We start from the raw sequence: 19,428 nt of genomic DNA, 5'->3' as shown, positions 1-19,428 counted from the left end.
ATTTTTTATAAAAAAATATTCAATATAAATCTTTTATTTGAATTCATTAACATCAAATATTTTTAAATATTTAATTTGACTCTCTAATTTTCAAAAAAAAATGTTCAATGTAAATCTTTCATTTGAATTCATTAACATCAAAAACATCAATTTGGACAAAATGACAATATTAAGCATTTTTAAAAAAAAAGATAATTAAATTAAATAATATAAAAATAATAAAATTAAACTCAATCTAAAAAAAATATTACCTTTTAATTTAATTCATTAAGAATTGCACTAAAAAAATTTAAGTCATCAACAATAACAACAAAAATAATCTAAAGTCGTTAGAACAATAAATTTAATATTCGTTTATTTTTTAAATATGGAATTTGATAGTCTTGAAGATAAAAGTATAATCAAAAGTATTATTTTATATCTAAATAAGTCAAATAGGTAAAAATATATTATAGCTATGAGATATAAAAAAAAAAAAAAAAATACGTTTATAACAAGAGAATAATCGATGCATAATTTAGTATATTAACTTTTTTTAAGTATAAATTTAAGGTTTAATAATAATGTACTGTCAATAAAAAATCATTATTTATATGATTTTTAAGATAATTATTGTAAAATTTATTAAATTTATAATAAATAATAATTAAATAAATATGTAACATTCTGCATAATCCTTTTTCTATTCATTTAATATATTAATATTCACTTGTATTGATTTAATGAGAGAGGATAACATTTTGAGCATATTGAGATGTAAGAATCTCAAACAAGAATTACATCAAATAATAAATAAACTTTTTTTTTTGTTAGATATGGGGAGAAAATGATCATTCATACTTTAGATTTAGTTCCAAATATAAACTTATTGTGCTGGTGTTTAGATTTCACAGTCCTGAGATATGTTGAAGAGTTCATGACAACTTTTTTCGTGTGAATTTGCCCTGTGTCTCCAAAAATTAGGCTTAGATTGATCGATGTCGTAGTGTTTTCTGTTAAAGAAATTGTTTCTAAGTTTATTGCAATAAGCCAATAGCTTTATGTTGCTTAAATACATCTTATATTGTGATTACCATTATATTACAGTTGCAAAATCTGAAACTGCCCAGCCACTACTGGGGTACATGTTAAGAGATAAAGGAAGAGAAGCAGAGAATGACAACCCAAATGGATAGTTTAAAGAATTCAGAATATACTAATATGCCAGAAACTCAGATCCTTTCCTTTTCAGTATTGCAAAGCCTTCTTAGAAAATTTATCCATCCACAGAAAAATATACAAATTAATAAAATAAAAATTCTGAACTTATAAAAGAAATTACTAAACCAAATCTCTCATTTTTGAACCAACACTAGCACTTGAATATGTTCAGTTCAGTATATATATATATTATTATAAAGAGTATATAAATTCCATCTTAAGACATAATATTTTTTAGTTAATCATTCTTATACTGCCAGTATAAATTTTTTTACATTAACAATCAATCATATTTTTTAAAATTATTTATTTTATTATTATTTTATTAAATAAACAACTCACATGTCACTATTAAAAAATATAATTAATTATTCACTCACAGTGCATAACTCGTATTTTTTTTCCTGGTTATAATTTTTTACCGTGGCGCAAAACATGCACTGTAGTCAAAGTCAATAAAACCAAGAGTGTTGCATCAATGGAAATTGGAAACGCCTAGAGTGTTGTTACTCTGTTCCGTACACGATCCAGATATTACTGAACACGCGCATTTTCTCTCCGCCTCTTCGATTCACCTCTGGCGTCGCTAGTTTCGACTGATACTTTCGCCGTCAAAACGACTCGCCTCCGTGCGTTGTTTTCGCCAACGACGGTGCGTTTCGTATTCTACTTGTTCAACTCAATTCGATTCGGATTTCTGCCAATTGTAAGAGAATGAATGGTTTCTTCTTATTTTTAATAGATAATGCGTTTGCGACTGCTCTAATCGGTTAAATCGAAAAATGTTTTGGACTTTAGACACGTGTTATATACATACATATATATAGCATTTTTTTTTCTGTGTTTTATTAGTAGCTCTATTGTGTAATCGTTGCATGAAAGATGTTAGAATGCTTGAAATTTTGACAAATTAGCGTCGCATTTAGCTTTAATTCTATCGTTCTATTACTGTATGGAAAGTGCCTGTTTGGATTCACTTAACTTATTTTGAAGAAATAATTGTTTTTCTTTTGTTGTTATTGCATCTTTCTAAGATAGTTAAAATAAATAAATAAACTAAACTAAAAGTAATCTATAGTCAAACACGCGCTTGGGTTACTATTAGTATCGGCTAATTTCATAATGTGCTGCAATGAATAATTGGAGTTTCGCTTGCATTTTACAGGTGGTAAATTTCTGCATTCTTTGTATCTATGGCATTGAAACATTGAATTACTAAGGGTTTTGTTTAGGGAGAATTGAAATCAGAGGCTGGAATTTGTTGTTATGGCTTCAAGGGTGATTTTGCGAAAGAGAAGGAGCATCTTCTTCAATCCCTTGTGTAGCCAATCTACCCGCATTAGTTTTGGATTCTCAAGTGTTGGGCATGCTCAGCCATTTGAATCTAGTGAATTAGAAGGTTTGAGTCAGTTTCCCTTCTGTTCACCTGCCACTACCAAACATGTACAGGAAATAAATTTATTTACTATCAACAAAGATGATATGGCAGCTCATACAGCTTCGAGATTTATCTCGCATAGTTCCTTTAGAGTATCAAGTTTTGGATTTAGATCTGACAAGATAGAGTTAGATTGTCTTTCAAGATTGGGGTGGATATCCCAATGTACCCGTTATATTTCCACGGTTGCACCTGATCAATCTGGATTGGGTGGCAGTAATATGGGAAGTGAACAATCGGCTACTAAACAAAAGAAGGAAGCTTCACCAGAGGAATGTGATGAAGCTGTTGAAGGCTTGAGCAATATAAAAGCAAAAGCTAAGGCTAAACAGTTGCAAGAACCACAGAAGAGTGTTGATTCTATTTTAAAGAAATTATGGGCTAAGATTTTAGGAATTGGTCCAGCTTTCAGAACAATAATGTCAATGAGCAGGTTTAAAATTTACTGCATCTTTTTTTTTTTTGTATGATATAAATGTATTTGTGAGACTTGTCTGATTTTCCATTAACTAGGGATGACTGGGCAAAAAAGTTTAGTCATTGGTGGGATGAATTTAAATCTACCCTGCAACACTACTGGTTTGGTACAAAACTACTCTGGGCTGATATTAGGATAAGCTCCAGATTATTGTTGAAACTAGCCAATGGAAAGAGCCTTTCTAGAAGGGAGAGGCAGCAACTTACAAGGACAACAGCTGACATTTTCAGGCTAGTTCCTTTTGCTGTATTTATCATAGTTCCATTCATGGAGTTATTGTTGCCAGTATTCCTTAAACTGTTTCCCAACATGCTGCCATCCACTTTCCAGGACAAGATGAAGGAACAGGTGATTATTATTGTATTCATCAAACAATACATGCTTGGTTACTGGTGTGCTTTATTATGACTCAATTTTGGGAAGGCTTAACTTGTAGGAGGCATTGAAAAGAAGGCTAAATGCAAGAATAGAATATGCCAAGTTTCTTCAAGATACTGTAAAAGAAATGGCAAAGGAGATTCAGAATTCACGAAGTGGAGAACTGAAGCAGACAGCAGAAGATCTTGATGAATTTATGAACAAGGTCAGCCTTGCTCTTCATGATATTGTTTTACAGTTTAGACATCCTCTTATATGTGATTATGTGCAATATTTATATCATTGTGTCTGTATTTATTATGTGATTGAAATAGGTCAGAACAGGTGCCCGAGTTTCTAATGATGAAATCTTGGGATTTGCAAAATTATTTAATGATGAGCTCACCCTGGATAACATTAGCAGGTTGGGGCTTCTACCATTGCTTATGTTCAACAAGATGTGCTCTCCAGTTATTAATTTCTTTTTTTGGGATTCCATTCATTATCATTATTAACATTATTTTTGGTTGCAAAAATGGAGAACAGGCCTCGCTTGGTTAATATGTGTAAATATATGGGCATAAGCCCATATGGAACTGATGCATATTTACGTTACATGCTCCGCAAAAGATTACAGGAGTAAGATTCATTCATTCATTTTTTCTTTTTTTGAAAATTCTGGTTCTTGATGCATGCATAGCTCATTGGCCCTTATAGGTTAAGATATGGTAATTTTCATTTTATGCTTTATGTGAAAAGTTTCTTTGTATCTGGTTTATATAAGTTTTTGTAATTGTCATAGATTTCTTTTATTTGTTGCACGGTTGCACCAATTTCTGGATGTCTGCCTCATCTCTCATATTGGTTAGTCATTGTGCATAATTCAATTGTAGGAAACAGAATTCAAGGGATTCTTGCCAAATCCTATTTTAAGAGTGAACAGAAAATAGTATATTATTTCAAGATGTTGTGCCTTTACTGTTGCAATTGGGCAGTATTTGGTGACTGCTTTAATTGACAGATCTTGTAGAAGTTTAAATGTTTTTGTTGTGGGAGAAAGTTATCTTTTTCTGGCATGGCTTGCTGTGCTGATGGGATTTTAAGGGAAATTCTCTTGTTCGCATTTAAAGAACTTAGATGGGTATAGTCCCTTAGTCTCTTTCATTTTGTTAGAGTATGTCTTACTATTTGAGCCCATCTATTCTAGTTCAGATTGGTGTTTCAACTGATCTTCTGTGCACAACTCTGATAGCCCAATCTTAGTGCTCATATGGTTTAGAGTTTGGTATGCTTGATTTTGAATCATTGAATGTAATTGAGATGTATGTCTAAATTAATTTGAGCCATATATTTATATTGGAACGTGTGTTTTCCATAGGAAAGTGCAAGAGTTTACTTTCTAACTTTAAAACAAACAAGGCCTTAATATAAAAATATAATTGATGTGAGCTTAATTTCAGTGCATCCCCTTTATGTTCTCTCTCTTTCTTACATGGTCAATTCTGATTTGACAGAAACCCTATATTCCCAGTATCCAAAATTGTTTTATTGACATCCCCAATGCCTTGTCATACATCATATTTCTTCTCATAAAGTATGTCTTGGTCTTGCCTTCTTGTTGATGCATGTCTAACTGTCACACTTGATGACATCCAGTGTGTCCCAGTAAGTTGTGAAATGGTGGATTGTGTGTGAAGCAGGCATCTGTATGATAAGGAAGTGATAGGCCGCTGGGGGTGGGGGGAGGGGGGGGGGGGGTGGTGCACATGTCAATACAGAGTTCCACTTGAAAGGTGGAAAGAGACACAAATTGCACGCATCAGTGCTCAACAATTGACCAATTACTAAGAAGAAACTAGAAAGGGATGGATCAGTTTTGTGTAGAATAGGATTTTTTTGGGAAACCAGATGTGGATCTATATTTCCAACCTAGGTTCAGAATGTAGTTCTTGATACCATGAAAAAGAACATCAAGAGGAAGGGAAAATTCGAAAGGAGAAGAATTTGTGAAGGGGATGCATTTACCTCATACCTGTTAGGGTCTCTGTATATGTATTTATACTAATGAATTAAGGTCAAGCACATGTACAATACAAATAGTGCAAGTTTTACCATATGATGTTCAATTCATGCTAACACAACTTTCCAACAAAATGCAAAAAGAAAAACAAAAGGCCCTTCCTAGGAATGAAGAAAAGAAAGGGAAAAAGGGAATTTCTGCTTGACACTGCACAGAGCACACCACACTTAGAGTTTTGTGCTTTCAAAACTACCATATTTCTTGAACTAAATTTGCCATATTCAGTCGATAGCCTCATTAGTGTTTTGAGGGTCAATAGATGTAAACTGTTTGCCTTTGGCAGGATCAAGAACGATGATCTAATGATTCAAGCCGAAGGTCTGGAATCTCTTTCAGAAGCAGAGCTTCGTCAAGCTTGCAGAGATCGAGGATTACTTGGATTACTTTCAGTAGAAGAAATGCGGCAGCAGGTTAATCATAAATGTTTAAGTGGAATTTGGTGGTGCTGAAGCTCAATTATGAACTCTCTAACTTTGTGTTAATTTACAACGTTGGCAATTTTTGTGAACAATGAATTGGTCATACTTCCTACTTTCAGAAGTCAGAACCTTTATCTTTTCATAATTGCTACTTTGAGAACAACAATAACAGCCAAACTTTTGCCCCCTTGGTGTTTTCTGCTACATGGATCAAACAATACCATAACACTATCATGAATTATGTCTGTAGACTAACCATTGACCTCTAAATCCTTCTTAATGGTTTCTCCAACATTTTTTCTCAATTTTCCTCTAGCAATAGGGCTACCCTCCATCTGATCTACTGTCCACACATGTCAGATATATCTCAAACCAAATCTCAAGACTCTTGAATGCTATTGTGTTGGATTCATCACAAAATGTCAAAAACAAATAATTATAGATGTATCTCTTAAATGCGAAAGGAATGGAGAAAGCTACCACCAAATTGGATTGGGAAAGAATGTTGTATTAGGATAGTTCATAAGATCTAATGTTTCCAAAATGAATAGGTATAAAAGAAAGTAGGCTAACATAATATTTACATGATATAGTTGGAAGACATTTCTTAATGCTGAATAAAAGCAGCCTTCACTGGGTTGTTTGGTCGAAACAAATCTGATGTCTGGGGGATGTATATTGTTATATTTCTTTGCAGCTTAAGGACTGGCTGGATTTGTCTCTCAACCATTCTGTGCCATCTTCCCTCTTAATTCTTTCCAGGTATCTTAATGTTTCTCTGTTAAAATATTACCTTTTTTTAAGGATTTTCTGGAAAGGTGGGGTCATCTCATTCCCTCTGCAGAGCATTTTCTGTTTCAGGAAAGATCAGACCAGAGGAAGCTGTTCAAGCTACACTCTCTTCTCTGCCAGATGAGGTTGTAGATACTGTTGGGGTGACAACTTTGCCGTCTGAAGATTCTGTTTCAGAAAGGAAAAGGAAGTTGGAATTCCTTGAAATGCAAGAGGAGCTAATCAAGGTTGATTTTTTGCATTATGTATTTTGTTATTAGGGATATATATGTTCTGGGAGGGAGCCATAGATTGTTGATTTTCTCCCTCATAATTTTAAAGTAGCCTTGTTAAAAGCTATCCTTCATTTGTACCTATTAATATCATGAATAATGTCATAAAAACTATCCAGATATAACCACATGTCAACCTGCAGTGTCCTGAGGACTTTATTTTTTTTCTTCTTACTCTTTTTCTCTATATGCATGGGTTAACTGTCTAGTTTTATGTTAAAAGCGTTGCTTCATTTCACTGTAATTTTGTGGATAATTAGTAGGAGGAACATAATATTCAAATATAAATAAATAACTCATTTATGCTACTTGCATGTATGATGAAGTCTACTTGCAAGGAAGAAAGAGATAAAGATAAATTTATTGTGAAAACATGCATGAGTCATCTATAAATAAAATATGTATTTTTATTAGAGTATTTCCTTTTCTATTGCATTTTTTTGGAGCATATTGTAATCAATTATGTAAGAATTTTTCAATGGTTGTCATCCAAATAACATTATATATAAATCACCATAAATACTGTTTTTCTTGTTGAAGTTGCTAGGCTATTGGTGTACTTGTTGCTTTAATTTGAGATTGATGGGTGCCAAATATTAATAGGAGGAGGAAAAGAAAGAGGAGGCAGTACAGGCCAAAATGAAGGAATCAGTTGGTAGTGAAAGGGATTTGGCTACAAAAGAGAGTGCTTCAACAATCAAACAAACACAAGGAAAGGAAAAAACAAAGACATTGAATAAACAGGAGCAGCTCTGGGAGCTCAGTCGTGCATTAGCTGTTTTGGCTTCAGCATCTGTAAGGAGTGGAACTAGAACATTATTGTTTTTGCCAGACTTTGTTTATTTACTGATGAAGGCTTGAACTCGCTCATTTGTCTGCTAATTTTTCAGTCAGTGAGCAGGGAACGTGAAGAATTTTTGAGGCTCGTTAGAAAGGAGGTATATAGATTATAGAATCGACACATTTTTGCGACTGGATATTGCATAGTGAATATTTTCCAGGCAATCAAAGAAAAGTCAAATGGAAATTTCTTTCTAGATTCTAGTATTGTGTGTGTGACTCTCCCTTTTGGATGTAAATTAATATGCCTCTGCATTTGGATTATTTATTTAACATTGATTTGTTAAAAAAATTTGCTGGTTTAAACACATTCTGTCAGAAGCTTAAAATTTAACATGTCACTATTTTTTCGCAACAAAAAATTTCAGTAATTGAAATTTAGTTCTTAAACTTGTCATTTCTATTGTTGTTTTTGATAAAAATATTTTCAAAATGTGTTCTCTAGCTTTGTACTGTGTGTGAGAGAGACTTTGCTGAAAATTCTAGTCTCTAATATGACTGGTTCGCCTTCTAGTATCTGTGTTTACACACATAAGGTAGGCTTATGAGGATAAGCCCAGCCCACGCATTAAGTCTCATTTTCTAAGGGCTTTGAGAAAATATTTTCTGTTTTTTTAACACTTATAGAAAAACCACCCTGCTTGCACTTTATTTCTTGTTTGCAGAGATTTAAAGAGGAATTGATGAAAACAACATTTTGTGGAAAAAAGAAATTGAAACAGAAAATGTTTTCTTAAACCAACTAGCTATTCATCATGTCCAGCCTCTATTACATATAAAATCAATTCTATCCTACCACTTTACAGATGGAGCTTTATGATAGTATGGTAGGCAGAGAAGGTACTGAATATGAACAGGAAGCTAAGAAAGCCTATCAAGCTGCCAGGAAGGAAAGTGATGGTGCTATTGAGGCAGCTATTAGTGACAAGGTTTCTTCAGCACTTGTTGACAGGGTAATTCTTTGACCTCTTGTTTCTTTTGATGCCACTTTATAATTGAAAAACAATAACAAATCAGATCATCCGTTGATCATTAGCTGAATTTATATTCTGAAACTGGAAATAGCTAACAGCAATCGAAATTTCATTTGTTTTTCAGGTTGATACTATGCTCCAGACACTTGAAAAAGAAATTGATGATGTTGATTATAAAATTGGAGACCGATGGCGGTTGCTAGACAGGTTTTTCTTAGTTACATTTTTGCTTGAGAGAGCATTAAATGCTATGTTCTATAATTTGAAACCATGTTTAATTGCTTCTATTTTCTTTATGCAAATTATGAATATTTAAATATGGTATTTTCTAAATGGAAATTAGCCATGCTCAATGGCAGAATCCAGAAAAGGACACCATGACGGGGAGGGGGGACCTTTTCATTGTTATATGGAAGAACCTGTGATACAATAATTTCTATTATTTTTAATTAGTGACCTGTTCTGAGGAAATCTTAAGAACCGACTCACAACTATGATTACAACTAGTTATTGTAAATAATTCAACTTACCTATCAATATTCAATTGGCATGGGGTACATAACAGTTATATCAATTACAGATTTATCTGCTATTAGGATATCTATTGGGTGTCAATTTGGCTGTTTCGTTTAGCTAATCAAGCTTTCTCTTTGATATAAAGTTCATGGTAGTATTTAGCAATCTCAACACCCAGATGATATCTCAATTCTTGGAAGAATATATTCTGAAATTTACTTTGCAAGCAGATCTTTGATCCATCTGCCCCTGTTATAATCTCCAATATTCACTGTACTCATTCCCTCAGTAATATAGACTTGCAAGGTTGGAGCTTGTTTTAGAGCATTAGTTGCCCGCAACTTCGTTTATTTTGGGGATGAAAAAGTTACAAAAATTGTGATCTACATTTACAATCTATAAAATATCTACTAATTAAAATATCCACAAGATTTTCCAAATCCTATTTCACCTTCATTTTAACTGATAATGAAATATTTTCATGTTCTATTTAACAAGTACTACTAACATACCCACAATTGAATCCATTACTTGAGATTTCTTTTTCTCTCTGTTTTTTATTTTTATGAATTAACCACTACCAGAACTTTGGTCTTTCCTCTGGCTGGAAATGAATCCGTCCAAGTATTTAATTCGTTTAGGACTGATTGTTGTTTACTCCTTTTCCCTTATAATCTTTATGACTAATTGTTGGAAATATATGTCATTCAAATGTCTAGTCATGTTCTGGCAGAGATTATGATGGGAAAGTGACACCTGAGGAGGTTGTATCTGCTGCTATGTATCTGAAGGATACTCTGGGCAAAGAAGGAATTGAGGAACTTCTCAGCAACCTTTCCAAGGATAGTGGTCAGTTCTTGAGTCCTTTTTCTCATACTGCCCCAATAGATATCAGTAACGATTAATGAATGTCACTGATGTTCCCTCTCCCGTTAATGCGGCTAAAAATTTGTAGTATAAAAGTACAAAACAGAACCAAATGCAACTTCGGCTTTCCTTTTCCTTTTTAGCTTCTTTTTCTATCCTCTTTTTTCCCCCTTTTTCTACTTTCTCCCTTGCTTTGATTTTTAGGAGCCACGTGACTGACAGCTCCTGATAAAACACTTATTTTGTGTGAATGCATAACTGTACGCTTATTATTCTTTGTAATTGTAACTAAAAAAGAAAGTTGTGTAGTGTGTATAGCATGTAGTACATTAGTACAGTTTCCGAAGCCATCTTGGGACTTCCAATGATAAATTTCATCACAACTTAAAAAGAATGTCATTCTCTGAACCAAATGTAAGTCCATAACCGCCGTGATGATTGTGAACTAAACCTTGTACACATTCTTCCATGTATGCCATAGTTCTATAAAATCCTTCAGAATCTTACTGTTCAATATTATCTTGATTACTTATCTATTGTAATATCTAGAGGGGTGTATGCAATTGCGAAATAGTATAGATGATCCAACATCTTAATTTAAAAAGTAGTTCAGCTGCCAGATTGACTGCTACTTTTTTTTTGTTATTATTACAGATGGGAAAATATTGGTGGAAGACATTGTCAAATTGGGGAACCAGAAAGAAGATGCTGATACAGATGAAGTTGGAAGATCGTAGTGTTTTATTGATGTTAACTAAGGTTCTACTCGAGTTGGACATCATTTTATCTGTGAAATTTGTGTCGTATTGTGCCATGTTTTCTTTGAAATGTAACCATAAAGAACGATGGTTGGTTATCCGTAATGAATAATGTATTATGTTATCATAGAACCCCTGCCCCCCAAAAAGTAAAATCAAGGTGGGGATCTGAATCTTATTCAATAAGGTAGGAAAATAGCAGCACAAAGAAATTAAAATTATCACTAGCTTGTTGAATAAGAATATAAGATCAATGTATTTGCCTTCCCTTCAAATGCTTTGTTGCCTTCTCCACTATTTGAATATCAGTCCCGATCTTGCTTGATCATTGAAGGCTTTACCTTCTATCATTTGTATTTGAATATCACTTCACTCATCTTCCCCTTCCTCATTTTGTGGAAAAGATGAATGTCTCGCTAGGCTATATCTATACAGCATCTACTCGGACATGTGGTTAACTTCGTTAAATATATAAATATGGTTAATTTTTTCTTGCAAGTGCTATGTAATTATTGACGTAGTAAATATTAATCACTTGTAAGATAAAATTAACTATTATTGGTCGTGATGTTATTAATCATTGTTTGTTGTAGTAAAGGATGGATGAAGAGATGTTGTGGTTGTTCTCTTTAGTGTGGTTTTGATTTGGGTTAGTATTATTGAAATGCTTCGAGATGGGACTATGGGGTACAGTACGTTAGTGGCCTTGTTGCTTTGTAATGGAATGAGTGGACTGAAGGTGGTGGGTTGCTCTCGAACTCTTGGAATTAGTAGAACGAATTGAATAAGGGATTTAATATCTAGAAAAAGCGAATTTCTGTTTAAATTGAATTGTTTTTTTTACAATTGTTGCATCGGATAAAATGTGTTTCTGGGTGTCTCCTGTCCGTGAATTGCAATGGTGGCTGGATTCTCAAGTCTATTGCCTGGGTTATGTTAATGGTATTGTTGATATTCAAATAATCTTTCATTATTAAGAAAGAAAAAAATATATATATATGAGTTTACAAAATATACACATTTTATTAGAATGAGGTACTTTAAGTGATGATAAGAATAAATTTATGAAAAGTTTAAATTCAAACTGGACACTATTATACTAATATAAAGATGTGTAAATCTCTGGCGCAGGAGATATAATGTTTCTCATGAAAAATATATATTGCTGACAGTAAACCGAAGAGAAGGGCGTGGATTTGTTGAAAGTTTTGCTTTGAATTGGATTTTTGGAAGTAGAAGAGCAGTACGTTGGGGTACTTCATATTTGGGCCATGTTTGGGTCGTTTCCATTTTAGCTATTGACTGGGTAAGTAAAAAGAAAAGATTGTCTCTCACACACTGTGAAGTCTAATTATACTAAATTATTTCGTCAAACTAATTAATAACAATATCTTATCTTTTAATAAAGAAGTATATTTGAATGTACCAAAAAAAATTGTATATTTGAAGTTAATTCTTCTGTCTAATAAAAAAAATAACAAGATAATCCTTATGTTGCATAATTATTATCAATTTTATTTATCTATTTACTTGTTCAGAATTATTAATTTTATCTAATCAAAAAATTATTTTTAAATTTGTAATTTGTTAAATATGTATCAAAAGTAAAATTAAAAATGGGTTGAGTTTGTTTTAAGTTTCATAAAAATTATAAAATAACTAAAATTATTTTGATTGAACACAGACTAAATTTATTAATTTAACCTAGCTCCATAGAAATCATTTATACACATACACCCATGTCGCAAAGGTATGGCTCCCTGCGTCAATTGGTGAAATATTCTTCCATGCAAATGCAAGAACGTGAAATGACGTCAGCTTGTGCTAACAAAAAGTGAGGAATATACATATCTCCGGGATTCTTTATTATCACACCCTTTCTTGTGAGAATGATTAATTGTATTATTTTTTTACAAGTGTTTAAATGACTTGGATAATTGTTCATGATTCTTAGGAAATAATTGATCTGTACGGTTACTCATAATTCTCCAAATCTAATATAATGGTGTAATAGTGAATTTATATAGGGTAATTTATTTATTTGAAGAATTTTAAATTTTTTGAGGTGAAATGTTTTGTTTAGATGAAGAATTTACAAAGAATTTGAAATTTAAGCATTTGTGAAATTCCTTAAAATAGTAAAATTTCAAATTTTCCCAAAAAAATAAGAATTTGAAATTTCTCATATTTGTTTTTCTTATTTCACCTATATATTTTATTTTATCTCTTCATTGTTTTAATTATTGAATATTCAAAAATATTTTTAAAATTATTAAATATTATCTAATATTAAATTTTGAAATTATTAAATATTTAAAATGAATTAATATTTATTTTTATAAAATTTAATTTAAAATTTTCAATATATAAATATATTTTTAAAATCAATTTTACTATGGTGGAATCAAATTATCATATTTAACCTAACAATTTAAAATTTAAGAAATTTGAATTAACTTATCCAAACAAAATATTTTAAGAATGATAGAAATTGAAATCAAAGTAACTCAAATACCAAAAATTTAAAATTTCTTAAATTTGTAAAATTCTTCATCCAAACACACTATAAAAAATTTATTAAAAAAAAAAAAAAAACTTCAATTGTCTCATACCATAATCTTATTTATGCAAGTATAGACTTACTTCTTGCTTTCGTCATCCGATTTAACCAATATATAAAATAAATAAAACTCATCATGTAAAATAATTCAATCCACCATAATTTCCAAGATAACGGCGTAGTGATAAAGGTTGGAATAATATGTATAAATTTTTGTGTTCAAATATGTTAGATAAAAAAATATTTTTTTAAAACACGAATTGAATAGAAATGAAATATAGAATGAACATAAATTAAAAAAAATTAAGTGATTTTAAGATGTAATTTAAAGTTACTTGTATTTAAGTATTTAACTTTTACACAAATAAAAAGTTAGTTTTCAAATAAGTAAACATGAGACGAATTTTATAATTTAATTTATGTATAAGTTATTTTTAGTTTTTTAAAAAAATATTTGATTTTTTTATTCTTTTATAAGAGATTATAAGTTTGTACATATAAGTCCTAAGATAGATAGAATGAAACTAAATAGTTCTTTTTATGGTTGTTTGGTTGGATTTAAATTAAAGTAAATAAATAGAATATAAGAGATAATTTTACCCTATAATTAATATTATTGTTTTTAAATTTTAATAATTTATTGTATTGGGTAATTTTAATTATTAATTATTCACTAATAATATGCTAAAGTTTATATTATATATATATATGTAAAGAAGTTACATATTTTAATATCTACTTTTTTGTGTTCATTTTATTTTTAGAAATTTTTACTCAAAGGATGACAAGTAAATAACGTCTGAACACGTTCCAAATTTTTACGAGAAATATCTAATTTTATTGGATATGAGTAATATTTAATTTATTAATACTCATTTTCAATTTATAAATATATTTTTAGAATATACTTAAAATTTATTTAATTTCCTACTTTATTTTTAATTTATATCAAATAAAGCTTAGTTAATTTTATGTTAAAAAAATTATTTTTTATATTTTTTGTAAAAAATAATATTTAATTAATTTTTTTGACAAATACAGATATACTCAATATTTGACAAGTATATAAATGGCGACAAATTCTATATCCATTAGATTTGGGGAAAAAATGAATATAAAGTAGGAGAACAAAAACAAAAACAAATATAAAAAAAATATGTATTAACCTTATTTTATTGTGATCCTTACTCAAACTATATATTATTATCTAAAATTTGCACATGCAATTCACCTACTTTCTATTTATCATTTTATTTAAAAATAATAATAATAATAACAATAATAATTTTTTTAACTATCCACACGCTTATGTAAAAAAAGATATGCACAATTTCTCTTCCTCTCAATATAATGACTGCATACTTTATTTTTATTTTGTTTTAAATAAATATATAGAGATACGAATTACTATTAATTACCTAGTATATATGTATGATAAGTGGTATGTTACACAATAGCCATTGGAACCCCAGCTCTAATATGTAACTAATTTCGATATCTATAGTTGGTAAAAGGTTAAACACAAGTAGATAAAAATTATTTGGTTTAAATATATATTTTTATAATTAATGAAATTTATCAATTAGTCTTTATATTTTTTTATTTTTATAATTTTATAAATTTTACCTTTAAAATTCTATAACAATATAGACAACAAAAACTAAAAACAAAATGGTACACATCAAGATAAAAATAAAACATTTTAATTATAGGAATTAAAAAGTATAATTTATAAAATTATATGAATCAAATAAATTTTAAATCATTTAATTTTATATAATATTTTTGGTATTCAAAAATAAGGGGTAGCTATATATCTAGATTAGTCTGTAAAAAATCGATGAATCTAAACTGATTCAAATGAAAAAAAATTAAATTAGTTTGGATTGAATAAAATACAAGTTCAATAAATTTATATTGGATGACAAATTTTAATGTTCAAAACCAATTCAATTGATTAATTATTGGATATTATTTTTATAAATATTTATAATTTATTGTTGAAATAAAATATTTTATAAAAATGTAGGATTTATCTATAAAAATATTGAGAATTTGGACTAAAAGATGAATCAAACTTTCAATTCATTTTTTATATTATAATATTGGTTAAATTGTATTTTTCGATTTCTTTATTTTTGTAAATTTATAATTTTGGTCTTTTATTAAAATGTAGATATTTAGTCCTTCTATTTAAAAAAAATGAAGTTTTAGTCATACTATCAATTTAATGTTAGTTAATAGTTAAACTTTGATGTTATCCAATAACATGACATCACTTAAGTGACATAATATTCAATTATATGAGATGTAGAGATAAAAGAACAAATAAATAATTAATTAACATGCAAAAAATCTTCATTTGTATCAATTATAAGAAATAATTGATATTTATTTTATTAATAAATTTTATTTACATTTTGTTTATCTCAAAATGTCATGTCATAATTGTCACATCACTTATGTATAAGTAAACGTTACAACTTGATTATTAATAAATGTTAATTTGATGAAAGATCAATGTAACAATTCTTCGTGACCATTACACTTTTGTAAAAATCTCCAACTAACAATAAAATTACTCCTATTAAAGTCATACATTCACATGTCTGGATATGTATTGTATAACATACATACAAGTGTGAAAACAATTATACAAATGTAAACAATATATGTACAGTCATCCTATAAAACTCAAATATATGATCTAAATGTCAATCAAACACAATTATACAACTATCACGTGAGGTAGCACAAAACATCCAAAGCACCATCATCCACCCGATGGCCTCCACTGCACACTTCTACAAGTTTAACGATGCTCTACTCTCATACCAAGTATGATAATCACAGTCCAACCACGTAGAAACAGACAATTGTAAGTTAAAGTTCAAAAAGTAACAAGTATAGTAATAAAACTATACTCAACAACATCATATGAATCAAGCAAACACATCACAAGATTCACATCCAACAACAATCATTGTGTTTGAAAGCTAAAACACCCAAGCAATCAAACTTTGACCATGATCATATCACACAACATACTCATCCAATGCATATGAACAACAACTCACACCATATCATATGCATACTCAACAACTAATGTGTTGTTGTGCATTTACCTATAAAAATATCCTAATACATTTGAGTAGTTTAAGTGACTTGACCTACCAAACAAATCCTAATCATTTCCACATCCAATGTGTTTGTTAGATAAACATCTATGAAAGGATACCAAAGTTTGGTTCCACGATTGAAATAGTATAGATGGGTATAGGCATACTATGACCATGGTATGCATAACCATTTCACTTGTGCCATTAGCCCACTAACTATTTTAAAAAATCACATAACCTTTTTAGTAATCAGTTAAAGGTTGTAATCTTCAATTTCATACTTTACTTCACATTGACTAAAAACTAAGAAGAGACTCAACAAAATTTATTTCAAGAGTTTCATTCCTACTTAATGAGGGATTTCAACAATTGGCCTTCTAAAGCGCCAAAAACAATATTTCATATTTGTGACCTTTAACATTCAAACAACATTCTCTCCTTTAATCCTAAGTCAATCAATATATTTTAATGTTTACAACATTTTCAACACCACTGTCTTAACATACATTATCTATATATAATACCTAGGTCAATGCATATAATTACACTAATTGTACTTAGCATACCAATGCTCCACAATTCATCCAAGATTAGCATATCAATACTTAACATTTTTTCTAAGATTAGAATACCAATGCTCAATAACTTATTCAATATTATCATACCAATGTTTATTCAATACTCCAACTATGCAATTTATAACATATAAATCATACGTAATATATCAATGCTCGTCATTATTTCAACTACATAAACAAAGCATGTCATTGCTTATTATCATCATCCTACATACAACATGCAATAGATTAATCAATGTTATTCATGTCCACCATTCAACTCACAAATCAATAATTAATCATCAATATACATTATTATGGATCAATATATAAAGAACAAATAACATATAAACTACCTTCATTATACATCATGTGAGCGACCAACTCAATACAAAGAAGAAAGTATTTAGTTAAGTTTTTCACACTTAGCGTGGAAACTCACGCTGAGTGCTAGACTCATAGAGAGTCATAAAAATAAATTAAAGTTTTCATGTTGAGCGTGGAAACTAACATTAAGTGCCAACCTTCTAGAGGCATCCTTCAATCTCCATGCTAAGCGTGAGACTCATGCTTAGCATCACAAACCCAAAAAATTTCGCATACACGAAGAACAAACCCAACAACTATGAACACCATCAAATCTCCAAAATCCTTTCATCCAACCAGTAGTTCATGCATGCAATTCAATATTTATCACTTATTAGCAATGTACAACTCAAATTTTGAAGAAAATCAAACATGTAACAATAACACATCAATTAGATCGTCAAATCTTTTCATTTTTTTCACTAAGAACACCAAGTTCTTAAAAAATCCAACACCCACTCCAAATTAAGCATACCAACAAGCATTCAACCTAAATCAAGGTACATGCAACACCAAATTCTACTAAAAATCAAATTTAGGTTTCTTTACCTCGACTCCTATCCCACTAAGAATGGAGAAAAGGAAGAAAGAAGAACCAGCTCTAAGCTTTCAAAATCAAATAGCTATGATAATGACTCGAATCCTCAACTACAAGCTTCAAATCCACTGCCCAATCACACTCCCTCACGCACCAGAGAAATTTAGGAAAAATAAGAGAAAAGAAAGAAATCATGAACCAGAGTCCATCTCTTTAAAAAAAAAATTATCTCTTTGAGATTCGAAGAATATGAACGTACAAGGCTCGGTTCTAATTGAAAATCTTGTATACTTCCCTCCATCTATGTCAACTATGCCTCTGACTAAAGACCTCAAAAACTAACAAAATTCTTGAGAATTTCTCAACTCTCAAAGTCCCACTACACACCCCAACTACATATAGATAAATAGTTATTGTTAAGAAAATAATAGTTAAAACTTAAAGTTTTACAACCAAAATTGTGTATTTTTTAAAATTAGAATAACTAAATGTTTGTTCTAAAATAGAGAAACTAAAATGATATATGAATTGATAAAAATAAAGGGACAAAAATTACAATTTAGCCTATAATATTTCAATCAACTATTTATAGTCAATATACAGTTTGATAATTTTATATTTTTATTTCCCTCAATTTGTTAGGATTATAATTTAAGTGTAAATTTATTTTAGTTATTCATACTTCACGAGAATGAATATAACACTTTAATTTTTCTAATTTATATTTTTTTTAAAATAATAAATTCAATAATGCGAACCAAGCTAAAATAATTATATTAGCACTAGTTTGATTTGAATTTTTTTTAGAGAAATCCGATTCAAATCAACCTAATTGAATTTTATCAAATAAAAAAAATACAAATTCAATTTAAACCGATTCGTACTCATCTCTAAAAATAATAGTTGGGAGAATATATACGAATTTTTTACTAAAATAATATTTTTTTAAAAAATTTTTACCAAAAAAGAATCTGTACAACTTTATTTATCCAAATAGAACTTTTTACTGTTCATGTTCAGAATTCGGTTCCCGGGGAACCGAGTTCTGAACTTCAATTTTTTTTTTTTAGCTCAGAATTCGGTTCCTCGGGAACCGAATTCTGAGAAGTGTTTAAATTCTTTTTTCTTTTCTGTTTGTAGTTCGGGTTGTGGGTAAATATTGCAACCGGAACGGCCCGTTCTCCAAGCAGAACAGGCCGTTCTGCTTGCACGAATAATCTGTTATTTTTGAAGCTGAAACGTCCAAGCAGAACGGCTCGTTTTGATGCATTCGTCATATATGTATTTTTGCATCCGG

The 19,428-nt window shown here is 30.0% G+C and overlaps 1 protein-coding gene across 3 annotated transcripts; it reads left to right on the top strand.

Moving 5' to 3' along the window:
* Nucleotides 1-1,679: 1,679 nt before the first annotated feature.
* On the top strand, nucleotides 1,680-11,266 carry LOC109801898 (uncharacterized). Of its 3 annotated transcripts, none has more exons than XR_014433380.1 (15): nucleotides 1,680-1,852; nucleotides 2,366-3,071; nucleotides 3,152-3,464; nucleotides 3,553-3,699; nucleotides 3,809-3,897; nucleotides 4,020-4,112; nucleotides 5,837-5,963; nucleotides 6,670-6,734; nucleotides 6,817-6,991; nucleotides 7,640-7,831; nucleotides 7,927-7,974; nucleotides 8,683-8,829; nucleotides 8,975-9,057; nucleotides 10,086-10,215; nucleotides 10,888-11,266. XR_014433380.1 is itself a non-coding variant. In XM_083073003.1 (15 exons), exons 2-15 carry the CDS (start codon nucleotides 2,467-2,469, stop codon nucleotides 10,968-10,970), a joined length of 2,283 nt encoding a protein of 760 aa, XP_082929129.1. In that variant the 5' UTR covers nucleotides 1,682-1,852; nucleotides 2,366-2,466; the 3' UTR covers nucleotides 10,971-11,266. The 3 variants fall into 3 exon arrangements, 2 of the variants coding, with proteins under 2 accessions (XP_082929129.1, XP_082929130.1); XM_083073003.1 differs by having other exon boundaries at nucleotides 1,682-1,852; nucleotides 10,100-10,215; XM_083073004.1 differs by having other exon boundaries at nucleotides 1,682-1,906; nucleotides 10,100-10,215.
* The last annotated feature ends 8,162 nt before the right edge of the window (nucleotides 11,267-19,428 follow it).

The sequence above is a fragment of the Cajanus cajan genome, chromosome 4 (assembly GCF_000230855.2).
Source record: "Cajanus cajan strain Asha chromosome 4, NIPB_CcT2T_4, whole genome shotgun sequence".
NCBI lineage: Eukaryota > Viridiplantae > Streptophyta > Magnoliopsida > Fabales > Fabaceae > Cajanus > Cajanus cajan.
This window is presented reverse-complemented; position numbering and strand designations above follow the sequence as displayed.